The following is a 20,935-nucleotide window of genomic DNA, read 5'->3' as shown; positions in this document are numbered from 1 at the left end:
CCTGTCTGTTGGGTAGAGAGGTACTGTTCTTTTGCGGAAACACTCCCTGGTAATGTTTAAAGACCCAGATAGATGGAACACTCGCTGTGTGGTGATAAATTGCCATTAGACTGCTATACTTTGCATCTGAAGTAATTGTACGTTCTGTTCATAACAAATACAAGATAAATTATTTTACCTTATATCTGGAGTAATCTGTACGTGTCTGAACCCTGAAATAAAATGGAAGCTGTCTGTGGCCTTTGAAAAAATGCAGGATGAAGAGAATATGCAGGTGGCTGTGGGATACTTTGGTTCCCTCTGCCTCATGTCCCACAGAGGCATCACCCGAAAGGGTCTTTTCTATGCACTAAAAAGTACTTTTAGCTTGTAAACATAACTTTTCCTTTTCTTTCCTGCCCCTCCCCCCATCTTGTAGTAGGTCATTTTATTGCCAGTGCTTGAAATGGATTTTATGAAAATCCTCAGGAATACAGCATTTGCATTTTATTTATGCCAATATCAGAGTTGAGGAAGAAAAAAGTTATGTTTTTCTGAGGTGGGGTTTTTTTTTGAGAGATACTTGTTCTTGGGCTCTTTGAATTTACTGATATAGCTAATGATTCATGTTATACTTCTTTGGTGTCCCTGATTGTTGTAGGGGGAGAGGGTGTGAGCTCACTTAAACCCACTCTGATACTTGGAGATTTTGAATGTTCAGACCTGCTGTTAATTTTTAGCTGAGCTATACACAATCAGACTGTTCTAAAGATCTCACTCTGGGGTTCAATTTCTATTTTGTTTGCTGGCTTTCTTATGTAAAAGCTCAAATTTTGGAGCAGTTTCTGTTGTATCTTAACAGTGTGTCCTTGTATAGCTGTCTATGAGATGTTGCAGTCCGGAGCCTGGACTACAGTGGATATTTGGAGAGAGGTCGTCTAATATTGCATTGTTATTGCTATGGGTGTTGCGTGTATCTCAGATGAAGTCGTCTTAAATTGTGTTAGGAACTCATAGTTCCTTACTGGGGAGAGGGAAGGGAGGAAATCTTCCTAGCAGGTTTCTGATGGTGAACACCAGTCATGATTAACATCTTGTAATCATTCTTTCATGCTTTTTTTTTTAATTCTGACGTGGCAGCAGAATATGTTTTATCACTAATGTGACTGTAGTGAGGCATGGGTTTTGGCCAATTGCTTTTTTGGTCCAGAAGTTTTACAATGGTGTTCATGTGATTCAAAATCTTAGTGTTTTGCTCCCCTACCATTTGTAGCATTTTGTATTAGTAGCGAATGTATGCTGTAATCTTTTTTTAACTCTTTACCAGCAGCTAAGAACAAGTTTGGGATTGTAATTCTGCCTGAGGCATATTACAGTACTGTTTGTAAAACACTTTGAGATCTGATTTAGGATCATTTGCTGTGTAATGGACACTATTATAAATAAACATTCTCTATTTTCTTTTTAATGATGCTTTTCTATTCCACTGGCGTTGTTATTAAGGTAGGAAGTTTCTATTGCTTCAAATTTCTGTTGAGTAAGTATTCGTTTATGTTTCCAAATGGTATTTCACAGGCATACAAGTCAAAATGTTTTACTTACATTCTGAATGGATTTGGGCAGAATCTGAGTCTATGTATAGGCCTGCCTCCCGCCCAGCAAAGAAAAATGGGGATGGGGAATAGATATCTGACTTTCTTTACAGTTATGTTGTTATTGTAGCAGACTTGAAAGTGAGATATCACTAGTGATCAACAAGGGCTTCAGGTTATAAGTTAGATTATCTACAGAGAAACTTGTCCATATTCACATTTAATAAGGCGGTTTTCTGTAAAGCATGAAATAAATATGGAGATAAGAGACTGGAGAAATTTGGAAGTAGTTTTTGTTTTACAGCTGCCCTGTAAAACTCAGTGTTCTACAATTTTCAGTATTCTTAACTTTGTCTCACACGCTTAAGTATCCAAACTACAACGAACAATTTAGTTAAAAGCCATTTCACAGGTCTCATGAGTACCTCTGCAAAATAGTTACAAAAGAGTAACATTTTTTCGTGTTTCTCGACCTAATTGATTTCTTAGTAATATGCCCACCCATCTGGGGATTGGACGTCTTACTTTGCCGTCAGGTGTCTGATGGCAAATCAAGTTAGAAAAGTGAAACTGCAGTAGACCACCTGATCATCAGTCAGACACATTTAAACTAATACACAGCTGATCAAGAAGAAGGTTCAGACTAAATGTTAGGAAATATTTCTGTACTGAGAGCCTGGAACAGGCTTTCTGAAGAGGTGATCGATGCCCCATAGCTGACAGTGTTTAACAGGCATTTGGGCAATGCCCTGAATACTTCAACTTTTGATCAGCTCTGAAGCAATCAGGCAGTTGGACTAGATGGTTGTGTTAAGTCCCTTCCAACTGAAACTATTCTGTTCTGTTCTAAGAACAGCTTGCTCTTTTACCACTTCCATCATCTCTAGATGAAGAGATTGCCTAGTGATATGTGTCAATTGTTATAATGATGAGGCATTTTCTGGCTTTCATTTGCTTTCTTCAGAAGCCTTTGCCATCACTGGGATGTGTTTTTGCCTGGGACTTGTTGTAGTTGAAAATTAGAGAACAGTGCTTCTGGTTCCACTCTTCTATAGAAATAAGTGTATTTTTACAGTCAGGGTGGGGCAGTTCTTAAGGCCTTCAAGTGCTTAAAAATAACAGCTCACAGGAGGATAGCCAAGAGAAGCCTGTGATCTGTGGTGCATCTAACTGAAGAAAACAGTTTGAATTCCATAACATTCAAAATGTGATGGGAGAGGGATCCTAAATCATCAAGGAACTGTATCCTGGAGTATTCAAAACTCATGGAGGCAGCCACTTCTTCCTCCTCTAAGATCCTGCAACGAAGTGTTGAATGTCTTTTAGAGCATTTGAATTTGAATGCGCACCCCATCAGTAAAAAAATTTTGAGCACACACCCCTAATATAGGTATATTTTTTATTTATAAATTATATGCATGTACTACAGTACTAATATATTATGTACCTTATAAAACATACACATAGAAATTAAAAATTATAAAGATGACATAAACACAATTCTAAATTTTTTTTCATGTATTAACAGTACAAAAAGTGTTTTCTTTCTGCACCCCACTTTGGAGACCACTTCCCTGAAGGACTAGGTAGCCCAGTCAAAGAAGCGAGGGGGCAAAATCTGGAACTGTGTACTTGCATTCTTGCTTTAAAATTCTTTATCTCAGCTTCAACAGGCTTTTTCCCCCTAAGGGTGATTCTTAGGCTTACTTTTCCCTTACACACTACCTGTGTCTAAGGCAAGCTCCGCTCATCTTTGTCACTTTAAAGTTCAGGTTCTGCATCTGAAATTGATATTTGTATATGCTAAATATTGATGTATGATTGCAAGAGATATTTTGTCAATTTCCTGAACAGTGACTCATCTCCTGCATAGTGACTCACTGATGTTATAAAAGCTAATCACTTTAACAAAAAAATATTTTAAAATAAAGTGATAAGGAAAAAGGAAAGCATTACATACAAAGGTTAAAAAAACTCAAAATGCTTTAAATTTTTTTTTCTTCTGCTGTGATTCTTCTTGAAATGACAATAGTGATTTGCATAATGTTTACCAACACAGATTTTTCTCCTAAGGTATTTTTCAGGTTTTCAGGCTGGTGTGCCTGGTGTAAGACGGTACAGCCCCTTTGTCCCAACTGGTGCAATGTTTTCTTTTTTTTTTTTTAATCACATGTATTGAAAATGTATTTCTTGGATTCAGTGGCAATGCTATATTTTATACCACTGTTTTGTATCTCCCTCTGCTGTTTCTTCCTATATCCCTGCCTTGTTCTGGTGTTTTGTGGAGGGGCATGTGGAAGGAAGGAAATTTGAGAAAACTTTTCTATGTTTGGAATTCTGTCTTTGGTTATGGCACAAATAAGACTCAAATTGTAGGGACAGTCACATCTTACATTTAATTATACAGACAAGCCTAATACAGAGTTCTTTGTATGTTTTAGCAAATCTTAAAGCTAGATATATTTAATTTGCCTGGCTGTTGCTTCAAAATTGGTCAGTCTTTTCGAGACCCAAACAGTACTTGTACTCCATTCTTAATATTTTAATATAACTGTCTGATAGATTCAGCAATACTGCAGTTCCTATCTGGATAATACAAATGTATTTGTAAAGACAGGAAATAACAGTTCAGTTGCAACCCTGAGAGACTGTTTGCTTCAGTGATGTTCTTTAATTACAGTTAATGTTCTGTGTCTGTTTCCATTCCTGAGTTGTACACAGCCTGCCACTATATGCTTCACTACTTTCCAGGCATCTACTGTTGGAGTACTCTGTCCACGCACCTATTTTCCCCTGTACTGCATTGAGCTCAGGCTAATGCATCCTGCCTTTGAGAAGTCCATCAGCTCATTCTCAGCAGCAGCTGAACATAGCCACAATGCAGTGGTGAGGCCGCACCTCAAATACTGGGTCCAGTTTTGGGCCCCTCAGTACAAGAAGGACATTGAGTTGCTGGAACGTGTCCAGAGAAGGGCAACAGAGCTGCTGAAGGGTCTGGAGAGCAAGTCTTCTGAGGAGCGGCTGAGGGAACTGGGGTTGTTTAGTCTGGAGAAAAGGAAGCTGAGGGGAGGCCTTATTGCTCTCTACAGCTACCTGAAAGGGGGCTGTAGTGAGGTGGGTGTTGGTCTCTTCTCCCAGGTTAACTAGTGATAGGATAGGATGAGAGGAAATGGCCTCAGGTTGCACCAGGGGAGGTTTAGGTTAGATATTAGGAAAAATGTCTTTACTGAAAGAGTGGTCAGGCATTGAAACAGGCTGCCCAGAGATGTGGTGGAGTCACCATCCCTGGAGGCATTCAACAAACGTGTAGACTTGGCACTTTGAGACATGGTTTAGGAGACATGGTAGTGTTGGGTTGATGGTTGAACTTGATGATCCTAAGAGGTCTTTTCCAGCCTTAATGATTCTGTGATTCTATGACAGTAGTTCCATGAAAGCAGCACGCCAGAGTAAATTGATGCATGTTTAAGTCTAGGCAAAATGAACTTCTCTTTTTCAAATACACCATGATCTCTCAGATCTATTATGGAGTACTTAAAGGAAGTTTTACTATATTCTTTGTAGCAAAGATGATTTCTTTCCAAAGATTGATCATGCCCCACTTGGATAAAGAACTTGCTTATGAAAATAGTATTTGTGCTTTTCCTGGCTTTGTCAAGATTCTGTTTGTAAATGCTCTAGAGCCTTCAGAGTGCTGACAAATATTCTGCCTGAGAGCAGGCAGGGGAGGGTCACAGATGAAGACAAAATATTGTAGACCATGTAGGCTATAAACGCTGTCAGGGACAATGTAGAGAAAAGCTTGTCTGAGGAAACAGAAGCAGAAGAGTCTGAGCGCAGGCTTTGACATTTACCCTGTGCTTTCTGTCTCCTTGTGAGTAAAACTTTAAATGTAAATTACCTGGCTTTGTAATCCTTGCTCAAAAATTAAATCATGTGGAGAAATAGGAAAGCTGGATGACTTCTTTAGCACTCTTACCTTCATTTTCAGATAGTCTCCTTGTAAGGCTTTTAAAGAAACTGAATTCCTCAACTGCGTAAGTACAGTAAATCCAATTTGTTGTGGCTGCCTTATTTTCTCACTGAAGGGAAGTGGGAGATTTAAAATTTAATGTTTGATCTTATTGGTGAACTTCTTTCTTAGAATGTCAAAACTGAGAATGCTAATCCTTCTTTCCTTTTAAAGCTTTTGTGGATCCTTGCTATCAAACCATAATTCACATTAGCCATGCTTTTTATTTGTAATGCTTCCTGTATGTTTTCTGTCTCCCTCAAGTTTGCAGCAGCAGTTTTAAATCTTTCATATTGCATTCTGGGCTGTGTTCAGCTCCCCCTTTTCTCAACTTGTCTGTACCTTTTTTTTTTAAACAGCCTAGAAAAAAATATCGCACGTTTTGACAGATGTTGAAACTGTTTTGCTTTGGCAGTGTTTTAGATTTCGTTTTTGTGGAATTCTTCCTTTTGAAGTTTGTTTCAGTATCGTATGCCTGTTCTGTTTTACAAAGGTGTGGACAGACAGCAAGAAGGATTGTTCCGTTTTCAGTGAGGTGGAAACCTGTGAAGACATGGGAGTTTCCTTTTTGCTTGAACGTATAACTAGGAAAAGTTCAGCTGGGCGTAGTACACGGACAGACTGACTCCTGCAGTTCAGAGTGGAGCATTCAGAATGAGGCACAGCAAAGAAATATGCAGGATTAATTTCAGCCAAGCCTCCGACATGGTGGAGAACACCCTGTTCTTAGGGCAGAGGGACTGCATGGGTTTATTGCACAGCAGGGAGCCAAATGTTTCTGGATTTGTAGCAGCCTGAAGAAAAGGACTTACTCTGCAAGATGCAGTAGATAATGAGAGATATCTTTTTAAACCCTTATAGTTTAATATCTCTTTCTGAACTTTTAAAAAGGGGCTTTAAAAGGTTTATCTTAAAATAACCCTTACATTTAAAAAAAGTTAAAAGCTTTTGAAGTTACTGATGTCTTCAAGGACAAGGTGTGTTGGTATATTTACAGCAAAATGCTGGCTGACTCCAAAGTTAAAAATACTTGTTTTTGTAAGGAGTCTCTCCTTTGTGCTCTCTTTACTCTCCCCTGCCCGCCCCGTCCAGTGGGTTAGACAATCATAAGGACTTTCCTTTGATCATTTTGCATACTTAATGACATTAGCATGGCAATGTGTCCCCTTCTTTGAGTCTCTAGTGTGTAATACTAAAATCAGTTTTTACAGTGGTATCCTTTCTGTTTTCTCCCATGGCTACACTTCTGTGGATAAAGGTAGCAAGCAAGAAATCTTTAAGTTACTTCTCTTCAAGGTGCATAATTCATGCATTCCGTGAAGTTCAATACCAAACTAAATGGACTTGAAATGACAAATAGTAAAAATATAACCAGTTTTTGTAAGGGTAGAAGAATAGTGACAGATTAGAATGGTGAGGAGAGGCTAATTCTGTATTTGTAGAGATATTACTCTATCACAAATATACTTAAGCAATCTCTCTAAGATTCTTTAGACAAAAGAAATTGATATTTAAGTTATCTTAAATTTCAGTTTTATTTGTCTATATTGGTTTAAATAAATTAGATCAAGAATTAATTTTCATCCAGTAAAAAGGAATAGAAAAATCCATTTTATACATCCAAAACAAAATTAAGTTTCTCTAAAATACAAATAGTTTGACCAAAAAAAAGGTGAGTTACAGGTCAGTGTGCGTACACACACAGTCACAGAAATGTTTGGGTTTTGTTTAAACTACCAGGAAGAACTTATGTGGCTTGCAGCATTTCTTAAATTTATTTTTTGAAACCAACACGATCTTCTATCCTTCAAAGTCAGTCAACATTCCCATATTCACTATTTTGTAATTAGAAACATGGTATTCTGAAGGAGCTTATATGCTGGTTTTAGCAAATACTTGTCTATGTAGAAGATCCATCTTACAGTTATAATGTTGGATATCTCTGCTGCAACTCTTTCTGGCTTAATATGTGAGTAGAAGTTTAAAAGTGGTTGTTCTGTCAATCCAAAGTTTACCCAACCATTTTGCGGTTGATACTGCTGCTTTTACTGAACCCAAGGAAAGCATGTTAAAATGGCAAAAAATTATTGAGAAGACTACTGGTTTTGGTGATGTTTTCCTGATCTGTTCTGAAGGAAGACCTTGATGTGCCCCCCACTCCTATAGAAGTGTTCTTTTAAAAGGAGTTCAGCTACAGACAGATAATTTGTTAATTTGTATTTACATGACTGACATGGGGGGGGGGGGGGGGAATCCTTGAATGACAAGCTCTGTTTGAGAGGATATTTACTAAAGGCAAATTTGATAATCCTCAAAAAAATGCTGTTCGCTAAGAGTCCTCCATTTTCCAGCAGAAAGGATCTGATAGTTGGTTTACTTTTTTATTAGTTTGGTTGCTAGTCAAGTTTAGTATTTTTTCCTGTTTTCAATCAAGACCTACTATCTGGGGAAAATCGTTCTGCCTGTTATCCTCCTCCAAGGGAAGCAGACCTGGTTATTTGTCCAAGGACACGAAGAGTTTCAGTCATGCACTGCAGTACTATTTTAATGAATGCACAGAAAGTTAACATACTGTAGTGTGTTTTGAGCTGTTCTGGATGTCTGTATTCTGAAAGAAAATTTCCACCATAGTTAGACTAGAACTCAAGAGTCAAGCTGCTGGGATTTCTGCCAATATAAGTTTATCCAAGTTACTCCGGAGGTCAAGGAGATCAAAGGCTATATAAAATGGATGACAGTAATTTTGTTGTTGGAGGATATATTTCAAGATCTCTAGGAGATAATAAAGGAGAACTAAAAAGATTGCTGAAGAAGCTTCAAGGGGACGTATTCTGTAGCACAACTAGTACAGTTGCTGTGACGCATGAAGATCTGTTGGCCAGTCAGAAAGAGTAAGAAAATACGGTGTGGTAGGACATACCTGCTTTTTTTTCACTGCAGCGGCTGCCATTAGAAAGTCTGCTGGGATCTAACTGCTCTGGCATCTAATTTGGGGAATACTGTGTCTGTGCACAGGGCACAAAGCTGAGAGATGTGATATATTGCAGCATCAAAAGCTACTGGTAAGTAACTCATTTTCATACCTGCTGATCTAATTTCTCAAAGTCCAATGACATACCAGTCCAGACAGCTCACTGTCTTGCTACAGTACTGACAATTTGAGAGTTCCCTTTTATTTTAGAGTTGCTCTTACAGATTTTAGTTACACTCATGTATGCTATCAGTTTGAGTTTGCATTCCATATTTCCTGTCCTAAATAAAAGTTTTAAAGCTTGTTCTTTCTTATTCAAATGTTTTTATTTTTTTTTTAAGCTTTTATTTTCACTTTTACTTTTCACTACTCAGGTAGTTCTTGAACTGGAGCACTCATCTGATATAATTCCCTTTCTTAGGGAATTAGTCTGTTTGGTTTATTTCCTGTCTTCATCTGCTGGTAGGAGGGCAAATTGCCAACTGGACTGGCATTTTCTGGATTTGGAGAAATTAAACTTGCAGGTAAGAAATTACTGGTTTTTCATAGGTATAATTGGAAACAGAATTGACCTTTTGTTTATTAAAAAGATCTGTGTAAATGGGTCTTTCAGAACAGGCCTCTAATGGCATGAATCTGGATTTGATCCAGGGGAAACTGGAAATCCAATCTAGTGGAAAAGAGACTAAACATTTTAGTTACTAAGATAAGGCTTTTCTATATTAGCTTGGACTAAACTTGAGGTTTTTATTTACTTATTTATTTTTAAGTTCCCAGAGGTAATAAAGTTAAAGTAAGTGACCAGAGATAATCACCTTTTATATAATTTCTGTTCTGCATGCAGGAGCCCCATGTACAGGTTGTCTTTGTTGTCCCCATCCCCCACTCTGTGCACATCAAGTCAGGTCACACTTTGAAGATACAGAAATCTTAGATGGTTAATTCAAAGGAGTAATTTCTTATCCTTTTGAGAGGTAGCTGAGCTGCCAAAAGTGATGCTAATGCAAATAGAAGTTTGAGGGGTTACCTTATGAACTAAATTTTTAAAAAAACACACACACACAAAAAAAGAAAAACTTTAAAAAAATTTTAAAAATTGACCATTTTGATGATCAATTTTCAGAGTGGCTCCTATGTGATTGTACCAGAAAAAGTGAAAGGGCAGCATACTGTGGAGCAGGAATTGAAATGAGCAGTATTTGTCAATTGCATTTTATCACTATAAGCGTACCATACATAATGATATTCTGCTTGTGCTTAATAAATAATCTCAAAATAATAAATCATGAAATAAACATCTCAAAATAATAGAAGTTGAGGAAGTCAACAAGTAAATATTCTGGAGAGTACATGACAGAGAGAGGGCCACTGAAGACTAGTGGAGAAGGATGTTTATTGGAAGACTTCACTAATCTCACTTTTCCCTACTTCTTAAATACACAATTAAAGGACTGAAAGTCAAAGGCATGCGGAGACATTTCTGGGAATAGCTGTTTAAACCTGATGTTAATACTCCAGCTGTTGCTATTATTCTTGAATAAAATCAAGTAAATTTACAGGCCTGGAGGGAGTGTATGTATCTGCACTTGAAGCAGGCAGTTATTCCTAACTTGGGAGTATGTTAGTGCTGATTAGTTAATGAACCATCAGTATTTTTTTGTAGTAGGCAGGAATTCATTAGCAGGACGTTTTTACTGAATATTTTTCTTTAAGAGGAGGTCAATTTTAAATAGTGTTTCCTGATGTAGAGAACAAAAATGTATAAATATCAGCCAAATATTTTAGTTTTTGATGATGTATTCTAGTACTAAGATGATGTTCTCATCTCTTTTGCTGCTTGTTTTCCAAAACAAGTTGTTAGTTGCAGTAGTATTTTGAATTTCTGTGGAATTTTTCTTTTTTTAGGTATAAACCACCACAATTTAAATGTCCTAACTTAAACAGGGTAGTTGGGGCTAACACGTTGAGACTGTGGGTATCGTACTTCTCTTATATATGTGCATTATGGAAAAATCTATGCTGTGAAGTAATACAAAGTGTAAAACCAGTTTTTTGAAAATGTGTTCCATCTCCAGCATTGCCGATCCTTCTCTCCTGTAATAAATCCCAACTAGCATTTTACTGGGTTTGCCTCACCATTTTTCAGTATGAAAATAGCAATTCAGCAATTACTTCCAAAGGAATTAGAAATATTCTCTCTGCCTGCCATCTCTTCAGTATTTCTTTATTTTTGTAATGTTTTTCAGAATTTTAAAGACGATATGAAGTTACCATATAAAAATATTTGTTGGGGTGAGGACTGCTTAAGGCACAAATGTTGAGAGCAAGAAAAAAATAATTGTTTTCTTTCTGCAGTTCAGAAAAGAGAGCTTCTACTATTTTTTTCCAGCAAGGTTAAAAAGAGATGGAAATGATTGTCGGTAGAGGAGGTACCAGTTAGTGGATGGGGAGAAAAAGTTCACAGGCTTTCAGGCAACCAAGAATTAGAATTTTTTCATGCCTAGATTAGGCGATATACTAGAAATTGGTTAAACCCTCCTTCTCTCGTAATAAATTCTTACATATTCTCATATATACAAAACTTTCTGCACTCCACAGTCTCACTGTGTTAGTTCAGGGTACCTTATTCAGCCATATCTCACACGCTGCCTTTCTTTCAAGCAAAAAATAATCATACAGTCTCTTATTAAGATCCAGTGTGTTCTCCATGTACCAACTTGAGTTGGTACCTTCCTGAGATTATTACATTTAGGAACCATTGTTCTTATTTTCTTTTTGGCTTTAAAGCTTTCTATTTCCAGTCTGAAGAAAAGGAGTTAACAATTTGTTGCATACGCTCGTTTGCTTGTTTTCACTCAAACTTAATTGTGTTTCCTTCTTTTTTAACTTCTCTCTAGAGTAAACCCTTCTGTCTCTTTTCCTTTTCCTCTTCCCTTTTTGGAATGTCCGTGCTTTTATTCCTTTATTAAATGGCTTAACATATTGTCTACAACTCTTGTCTTGTGTCGTCCTTAAATCATCACAGCTACAAAACCTATAGAACAATATTTTGTTGTATTTTATTTAAAAATAGAACTGCATACTTCATACTTGTGATCTGCAGTGTTATTCTTATGATCTATTCTGGATTTTGTTCCATATAAGTTATGCAGTAGTATCCTTCATGAAATCTAGGCTTTGCGTCTTGGTCTACAGTTGTTCAGGTCATTCTGATTTGCAGCTGGTGTTTCTCACCAGCGGTTCATTCTTGGGAACAGAAGCAATAGAATAAAATCTGTTTTGTACATAGGCCTTTCCTGTTTGTTTTGCTACAGACCAGCATTTTATGTAGAAGCTTATATATTACATTAAATTATTTTTATGTGACATTTTGTTTATTTTTGAAATATTTCCCAGTCAAGGCCCAAAGAGTTCAGTAGTTCCTTTTTTTGTGTGTGTGTAAAATAACAGAAAGTACTAGTTTTACATGTCATTCTTGAATATTTAGTGAAACTGGTAAATTTCACTAATATCCCTATTTGCCATTTGTATCTCTCCACCAGTTCTTCATTTCTTATTTTTGCTCTATGAAGACTTTATTCCAATTTTTCCTTTGAAAGCTTTTATATGCTAAACTTATTTTGCTATACCAACAGGTGAATAAGTTTTAATGGTAATATTCTTCTTTTGGTTAAACAGCCTGACAATAAACACAGAGGAGAGCTCATAATCTTCATTGTACTCATTGCGATCATTATGAAAAGTCCTGCTTCAAACCCTGCAGTATGGCAGCCGAGAGTTGGCCAGCACTCGTTAGAGTGTTTGCATTCTGAGGAACAAGAGTGCTACTGTAGAAATTTGGTCTGCCTTGGATAAAATAAGATGTCTTTTGAGAGCTCCTAACTTCTAAGAAAGAGCTCCTCTTGTCTGGCCAAGGGTAGGACAGCACTCAATCTCGTACAGCATTTTTTTCACATTGACTGATTTGGAATTTAAATTTTTTTTTTCATTAAAACGTGATGATATTTCCTTCCTTTTTAACTCCTTTCTATAGTAAATGCTTTTGTCTCCATTTCTTTTCCTCTTCCTGTTTTTGAATATTTTTAGCAGGATCATTTTTGCCTCAATTTCAGAGGTGCAAATCAGATGCAAAATCGAAGATTTGCATCAATCAATTGGTGATTAAGAGTTTGAGGATGATGTATGCTGTGTAGATGTGGCACTTAGGGACACGGTTTAGTGGTGGACTTGGCCATGTTAGGTTTATGGTTGGACTTGATGATCTTAAGGGTCTTTTCCGACCTAAATGAGTCTATGATTCTGTGCAGTTTAATACTTTGACTCTTAAAATAAGTCTGGTTAATACGCATAAATTGATACTGCCTTTGTTTATCTTGAGAGAATTGTTGTTTGCAAGCAGTGCCTTTAACAAGTCTTTGCTGCAGTGGACCCTTATGATACTTTAAAAATGGCTGCAAGAGAGCAAACAGCTAAATAATCTACAAGGCTGAAAAAATAGGTGGTAACTACCAGCACCTGCTGTGAATATTTTGTCTAACTTACTATTGTCTATACTACTATTTTATGTATACTGAATGCTGTGTTTTATTTTATATAGTCAGAGTTATTTTTACTTTTTTTTTTTTTAAGATTCAAAACAAAAGCATAAAAGTTTTAAGAGGGGCATAGTTACTTCTGTATCCTACCTGATGCCTGGTTTTCTTCCTGAGCATGGCAGAGTGGTCTACTGGAACTGTCTTTAAATGTTGTTATGCTAAAATCCCTGGAGCAGTTTGGCTAGGCTTCTTTCAGAATTTCTTTGCCCACACAAAGGGTGAAATTTCAGGTTACTATAGCATAAAGATTTGTGGAAAAAGCCTCAGTGTAGAAACCTATGTGAAATGCTAAATCTCCGCTATTAGCAATTTGTCTGTAGATGTGTGGTTTTGTCATCTTTGCTCAGCATGTTTGTTTAAGAACAACTTAACGCTGCTGCTGAGCTGTCTGGTGATAACACACAGGAGTTGTCCAAATAGGAATTTACACGTGTGTTTTATGTGTATGAATTTGCGTTTAGTTACTGGGTGCACGGTTGCTAATACAAACTGTGTCCTGTTACAAAACTTCTATAAAAGCATAGAAGAAGCCCTTCTGAGTACGGAGGTGAAGTGGAGTAACTGGCTAACGTCACAAGAACCTGCAAGGTCAGAGTTTCGGTTTCCTCAAATCAAGCCTTTAAGAGAGCTGTTTAATGCTTGATGTACCCCATGGGATTAGGGGAATTGTATGGTATTCGCTTCCCCATGTAAGATATTTGAAATTATTGCGAGATTTGGGTTATTAAAGTGGTAATTCCTATAGACTCCTGAGAGAGGATGGTCAGGGGGTGAGATCCCAGGGAAGAAAAGTTGACTGCTTATTTGTGTGAATGCTGGGGGAATTCATCACCTTGAGAAAAGTTTCTTGAACGTAGTTTTATTCACTGTGGTGTTTCGCCACATTCTCTTGCAAAATTGCTGTACATCTGTTTCCTCTTTCAAACTCGGCTACTAAAAATTCCTTACTGAGCTCGCTATTGTCTTACCTTGTTTTGTGGGAAATTTTGGTTCTTTAGGTGGTTTTATGTGCCCTTACTGAGGTTCTTGTCTAAACAGTCAGACACCACAAGAATAAAAACTGCATTGGAAAAACAGACCTGTGGACAATGTTATTTGTGAATTCACGTAAATGTGTGCATACTGTGAATAGTTATTTCACGTGCTGAGCAGTTTGGCATTTCAGATAACAACAACTGAACTCCTCAGTACATTTTTTTTTTTTTATGGAGAGATATGTAACATTAGCTATTTGCTTCAGGCCACGGATAGTCGAACGTGTTGTAAAGCAGCATTTTACTGTTGCCTAGTATTTCGTGGATTGAAGGATTTATGGTTTAACAAGCAATATTACTTTTGTTTCTAGAGTTATTCTACAGCAATGTAAGGGTAGGTGGGAGGTTGCCTTGTACTATTGGAAAAAGGCTGATCTTGTCTTGGAGCCTGAAGAACCATGTGCTTTCCTTACTTTTGGCAGATGATTTCCAATATTGGCATATTAGCTTCCTCATTTCCAGAATTGTAGAAAACTGGTCTGGTTCATGAGAATATGAGGCAAAACTAATTTGAACATGTAAGGTACTCAGTTAACACATTTTCTCTAATTTAAAAACATAAACTCCTAGAAACTGTAAGGTGGTAGAAAACAGAATAACTGTGTTATATTTCACCTGCAAGCATATAATGGAATTAACATGTCTGGGTTTTAGTTCATTCTGTGAAAGTATTGGGGGTGGGGGTGGGTGTACAGACTGCAGAAAAAATTGGCGGGGGGGGCCATACATCATATTCCCATAGTTGGTTTGCAAACCAATTGGTGTGTTAATTACCATCATGCTGGCGGAAAGAATCTTTAGAATGCAGGTGGGTTTTTATTGCTTTTGCAGAAAGATTCTAATTTCAACTTTTTTCTGTTCCTAAATATGTCTCAATAGGTTTCGAAGTTGCTTCCCCTCGGAAAAATGAACAGTTTAAGATGCTTTATGAAAACTGTGATATGTTGGTCACTCAAAGTAGAACATTAGCTTGGTCATGACTTTGTCCAGTTTTTCTTGTTGTATCTTAAAGAATTGCATTTAATAGACTGACATTTCCTGTTTTTTTGTATTCACAGGACTGTGCTAAAGAATAATGACTTGAGATCACGACAAGAATTAACTACTCACCTCACCAATCAGTGGCCTTCCCCAGGAGCTCTGGATGTCAATGCTGTTGCCTTGGACACTCTACTCTATAGAAAACACAATCAACAATGGGATGAGTAAGTTGCATATTTATTTTGATTCACCTTTAGAAGAAGAAGGCAAAATGATACATTTCCCTTAGCATACTCTGATTTGCATCCTATTGGAATTACCTGTTACAATGTACAAGGATCAGCTGGCAGAAGAATCAGTTTCTCTTGCTTACCATAAAAATTTCCTCCTTTTGAATAAAACAAAATAAACAAAAAATGGAAATCATTGCTTTAGGAAAAAACAGTGTTTTAGGAAACAAACAAAAAAAATAGAGTGTTTAAGAGGAGAAAGATCAACTGCCTAGGGTTTTTTTAGAAGACTCTTTAAGGAGGAATGAAGATAACTAGTTAGATCTTTAAATGTGTTACTATTAAATATTACTTGCTTTGCAGGAAAAGTTTTCAAAGTCTGGACCAACTTTCAGCAGATGTTAGTCTTTCTCAATCCTCTCTGGATCCAGGCCACTCACAGGATGGGAAGCAGGATGGAATGAACTTGTTAAATGAAGGTACAGAGCCAGTCTAGGGGCTTCGGTTTTTTTGTTCTTCGTAGCTCTGATCTTCAGCCCCTGTGAGATGAATTTTCAGTGTGAACAAAATATGCATTGAACAGTGTATTTTCCATTGTTATGCAAATTGCTTCAGTTTACCTAAGGACTGTACTTCAAATAGGTTTGGATTTATGAAGATGCCCTCCCTACCCCTCTATCCCTGCTCCCTCCCAATAATTACAAGACTTTGTGCAATATTTAAAGCTAAGGTTCAAGTATGTTGCATATCTTCCTCCTCCATCACAGAACCAGAGACGACCCAGCTACAAGGAGGATCTTCTGTCATCTTCCTGCTATAACTAACTCAAACCTTTTGAGTTCTTTAAGTTTGCTTTTTTTGTTTCTCAAAAGAAAGATTAAAGGCACTGAATTTGCAACTACCACTGTCATTCTTACACCTTGCATTCAGCGTTTATCTGTGGAGATGCAGCCTGACAGTGTTTCTGTTAAAATAGAGAGAGGAACGTGATATGAACCATGCTAGTATATAAATGTAATACACACACATCCCCTTTCAAAGTCTGTATGCTTATCAAAGGTTGGCTGCTCCATCTTGTGGGCAGTTGTGAAAAGCAGAAAAATGCTGGAAGACTTCTGAAATAGTAGTATTTCAGGTACAGAACATAAATTGCTATAAAATTTCCTTCTTGTATCTCATCAAATGCTAACTTTAAATAGACTTGACAATATAGAGCCGTAGGAGTTCATAACTGTAAAATTTTTTTGGTTTTAAAATATCAAGGATGGAAAATTTAGAACTTTTTTAAAAACTGGAAACAGTCTTAAGACCTAAATTATTACAAGTAGGAATAGAATCAGCATGGCTATTTTGAAGAGAGTTCTTGTGTAGATCTACTTTCAACTGTTATTTTGCAATATTAGTCATTTTAAATTATACTTGTTTTATCTACTGTAAATTAAGGTGTGGCAAAACTACTGATAATAATAGTTTAGGCTTTGTTTTCAAGACTCTGACTCTAAAGGTCGCACAACATCTCACTTCTAAATTACTGAGGTTCATTAGTACCTAAGCTTTAATATAATTTTCCAGGACACGGCATGTGTTCCTGCTGTTCAAATCCCTCTGGTCTAACTCTCAGTATGGCAGTTTTAATTAAAAGATCAGAAGTAGTAAACTTTCACATTACTGTTAAGCCCACTCATGTAGTTGGATTTTTAGCTTCACTCTTGTTGAACTCAAGGGTTGTGCCTAAACAGTGTTACACTGCTCTTTGTGTTTATGTCCTCAAATTGAATGTAGTCTTTAACGGGTAGTTTTTATGGGAATAAAGATTTTTCTAAAAGGGGAAATTCTTTTAAAAAGCTGATCTAGTTCACTCTTTAGGGAAAGCTGTTCAGTCACTTGAAAAAAGCTCAGCAGAGGCATGATCTAAAATCTACTGGAAACTGCTAATAAGAACCATGAATGATGCAAGAGCACTACATCTCACTTGTTTTTTCCATAATGAATTGTTGGGCAGGGCGCAGTTTGGGTTGTTTGGTTTTCTCTTACATCCTTCTCATGAGAATAAAACTCTTCTGTCAGGGACAGGAGACACAATTTTACAAAATGCTACTTTATAGGTGTGATTTAAAAAAAATTTTGGTAGACCGGCTTATCAATAAAATCTTGTGCCTGTGACCTTTTTAAGTTGATTTTAATCTTTAGTTTAAGGTGATCTTTTCTATTCTGCAGGTGATCCAGGAGGATGAAATAGGGAGATGCTGGTAGATCAAATTCTTTATAATGCAATTTATTAGCAGAGTTGGCACAAAATAATTTGAATGGATATTCTGAGAAGGGAGGACATGAAATAAATACAAAAATTGTCCAGTGCAGTCTTATATCCGTAGGTACATTTCATGTTAACTGTCAAGTGTATTTGGATGACAGGTCAGATACTTGCACTGCCACTCTTGCGCTGTAGAGTTCTTTCTAGTGGCTGGAGCATAATGTACTTCAAATTACCAAGGTTTAAAAAACAAAATGTGTGTTTTACCTGGAATTGGGATATATTTCCATCAATTCTACTCCATTCTGAGGGATTCAAAATTAGACCACTGGTACTGATGTTGCATTAGTTATGTCACTTCCATTATATACAATGTACTCGACTAAAACAGAATTTAGTAACTTCTGTTCTCCATGTAGTCAGTGGAGCCTCTGAATCTCCCTCTGTAGGAGACTGTCTGCGGGCCAGCCTTTAGTGCGCGGTAGGGATGTGGTTACCATCTGGACAGGGAAGGTATGGCATAAATTACGTGTCTTCCTAATTGCATTTATGAAGCATGCGTGTGCTGAAGCAGTAATACGTGATCCATAATAGTGTAGATGAAACAGTTCTTTTTTTCTATTCCCTCATTTTTTGCTGTCAGGTCATCTTGTGCCATAAACATGATTAACTTAATTCCTGTTTTTCTTAACAGGGAAGGAAGACACTCCATCTTTGCTTGGTCTTTGTGGCTCTCTTACTTCAGTGGCAAGCTACAAATCTCTCACAAGTCTGAAATCAAGTGAATATCTTGCAAGTCCCACAACAGAGATGACAAGTCCAGGCTTAACACCATCTTGAGATGCACACAAGGAGGAAGAGCTTTGTGTTGTACGTGTTTGGTTTATTTTCCATAAAATGACTTGCAATGAAGACTGCTAGTTCTAAGTTAAAAAGCAAGCAGCTTTATTTTTTGTTTTCATGGTTACCTGTTTAAAAATTCACAGATTCTGTCAGTTTTCATTCAAACTCTGTTTGGTTTTTTTTCCCCCAAAGGACTTTTCAGATTTTCTATTTTAGTCTTGAGTTACTTAAAGGTTTTGATCAGGTACAGGACATATAATTTGATGCTTATGACTGATTTTTAAAATGAAACAGTTGGAAATCAGTCCCCTCCTTAACTGCCATGAACTTTGTTTCTCCTTGCAATGGCCTGGCCCTACTTTAGCCATGGTGCTTCTCTGCAGTACGTTAAATATCTTATCAACTCTTGCAGAACAGACAGGGAATCCTTAACACCAGTCTTTGTAGGCAAATAAATATTTTACCTAAAAATCCAGCTTTTCATCTGTGTATGTCGCATAGGACTTCAAATAGCGTATTTAACCTACCAACAGCTCTTCTCAAGTTGTCGCAGTGTTAAATTTTGCATTCCTGTTAGTATCATGGCACATAGGAGATGTCCGAATTGCACTGAAGAATCACACTGAAACACTTACAGATTCTCGAAGCTGCATGTGAATAACAAGTGTAAGTTGATCATCTAAATCAAGCATACTTAGCAATTTGTACATGCTGAGGAAACTCGCTGAATGCTTTTGAGTGACCTGAGTTGCAGATAATCAAACACTATACGAGACCTTTCTTGGTTTATTGGCCTTGCTGGAAAGATGGGGACTAAGGGTGGCGGGGTTAGCACCTTGGGATGCGTCAATTGTGTGTTTATTGGCAAGATCCCAGGGAGAGTAAAAAAGGGGGAAAGAAAGACAACGTAATGACAGTGGGCTCATGTTAAAGATTTTTCTCATTCCCGTAGTAGCGCAGTAGGTATTTTTCTTGATTAGGTAATAGGGCAGAAGTTATTTCAGTCAGTTTTCTCAAATTACTTGCCATTGGTTTAAATTACTGATAGAAAAAAAAAAGGGAGAAATTTTTTTAAATGAAACTAACCTTTCCAGATTACCCTACAGTTTCAAAGTTTGCAAATTAATTTTTGAATTGCAAACTATATTCTTAATTCTTTGTAAGATACAATTTTGCTAATCAAGGTAATGCTTATCAGTACAGTTAGTAACTTTTTAAAGAAAACTTAAATGCATGTAGGTACGTTGTATTTATAAGTGCTAGGGAAAATGCTTTTTTGTGCCAAAGAAGTTTCATAAATTGTTTACATGAGTAGCTGCAATACAAGACAGATTTTTAATTATTGCTTACTCTTACGTGTTTACAGCATGTCACTACACTCTGTACGGTTTTAGTTGATTTGCCTCTTGTAATGGTACCTTGGCACTACTACTGTAACCTGGTCATCTCCTGGCGGGCTTGAAAGAAAGAGGATTCATTGTTGCCTTTACTAAAAACTACAGGAAATGTTTAGCCTTTGCAAGGATGAGGCTACGCATCTCGGGAACTCAACGCACTGCTGGATTTGGCTGGAGGAGATTCAAGGTACATCTCCTCATCTCTCTAGTCCGCAGTGCTGGAGGTTACTTCATCGTGGCCAGGTAAACAACTACTGATGCCATTTTAATGCAGATTTTTAAAGCAGCTTAGCAAAATCCACCAGACCTTGTCTTTCAAGCCCTCATATACCCACCTAGTTAATTTCTCTGTAATATATTCTGACCATAAAATCCTTTGATACACTGTCAGAATGCCCATTAGTTCAGGTAACTGGGGTTTTTTTTTGTTATCACATTAAGCACCTGTTCTCTCATGGCAGTTGAGTAACATTATTAAATACTAATTTGTAAACTAAGATGCATTTTTACTATGAGTACGGTGAGGGAATCCAGATTCCACAAGTTAATGTTCTACATCAGGGTACGGTGATTTAATTGGTCTTGTTTGCTGTTAAACACCTCTACATCCCACTGCATCAGTATTTTGGAGGGGGCTGTAATCATGATCTTCAGTCATGTTTGCTGATGGCTCTTTTCTTGGAGCTACTGGTGTGAAATTCATGTGACATTTAACTGAAGTCTTCTATGTAGTCTGACGCCACTGTGAGTTTCTGGGTGTCATTTTGTGCATGGGAAATCAGTTACATGTGTCTTTCTGAGTTCTAAACACTTTCAATTTTCTGGAAAAATTATTAAAAATACCAAAACTGTATGTTTTATTGCCTTGACGTTCCATAAATGTTGCATGTAAATTAAACATTTTCTATCATCCCTAATCACTAGTTTTTGTCTCTGTTTTAATCATACAGGATAAAATAAGACCATTTGGCAAATTACAGTATTACTGAGCTTATAGAAAATCCTTCTCTTGCAAAAGAGGGAGACTTTGTTTTTGTTGCTCTATTT

The 20,935-nt window shown here is 37.0% G+C and overlaps 1 protein-coding gene across 1 annotated transcript in view; it reads left to right on the top strand.

Moving 5' to 3' along the window:
• RUNDC3B (RUN domain containing 3B) overlaps window positions 1-20,799 on the top strand; it is a 55,378-nt gene extending 34,579 nt beyond the window's left edge. The window contains exons 9-11 of the mRNA XM_064444680.1: window positions 15,242-15,388; window positions 15,758-15,873; window positions 18,343-20,799. Coding sequence (XP_064300750.1) covers window positions 15,242-15,388; window positions 15,758-15,873; window positions 18,343-18,488 — 409 coding nt within the window. The 3' untranslated portion in view covers window positions 18,489-20,799. The remainder of the gene's footprint in view (window positions 1-15,241; window positions 15,389-15,757; window positions 15,874-18,342) is intronic.
• Window positions 20,800-20,935: the final 136 nt, after the last annotated feature.

This window comes from Phalacrocorax carbo, chromosome 2 (assembly GCF_963921805.1).
Source record: "Phalacrocorax carbo chromosome 2, bPhaCar2.1, whole genome shotgun sequence".
Classification (NCBI taxonomy): Eukaryota; Metazoa; Chordata; class Aves; order Suliformes; family Phalacrocoracidae; genus Phalacrocorax; species Phalacrocorax carbo.
The sequence above is the reverse complement of the archived record's forward strand: the minus strand, read 5'-3'. Positions and strand labels throughout refer to the sequence as shown.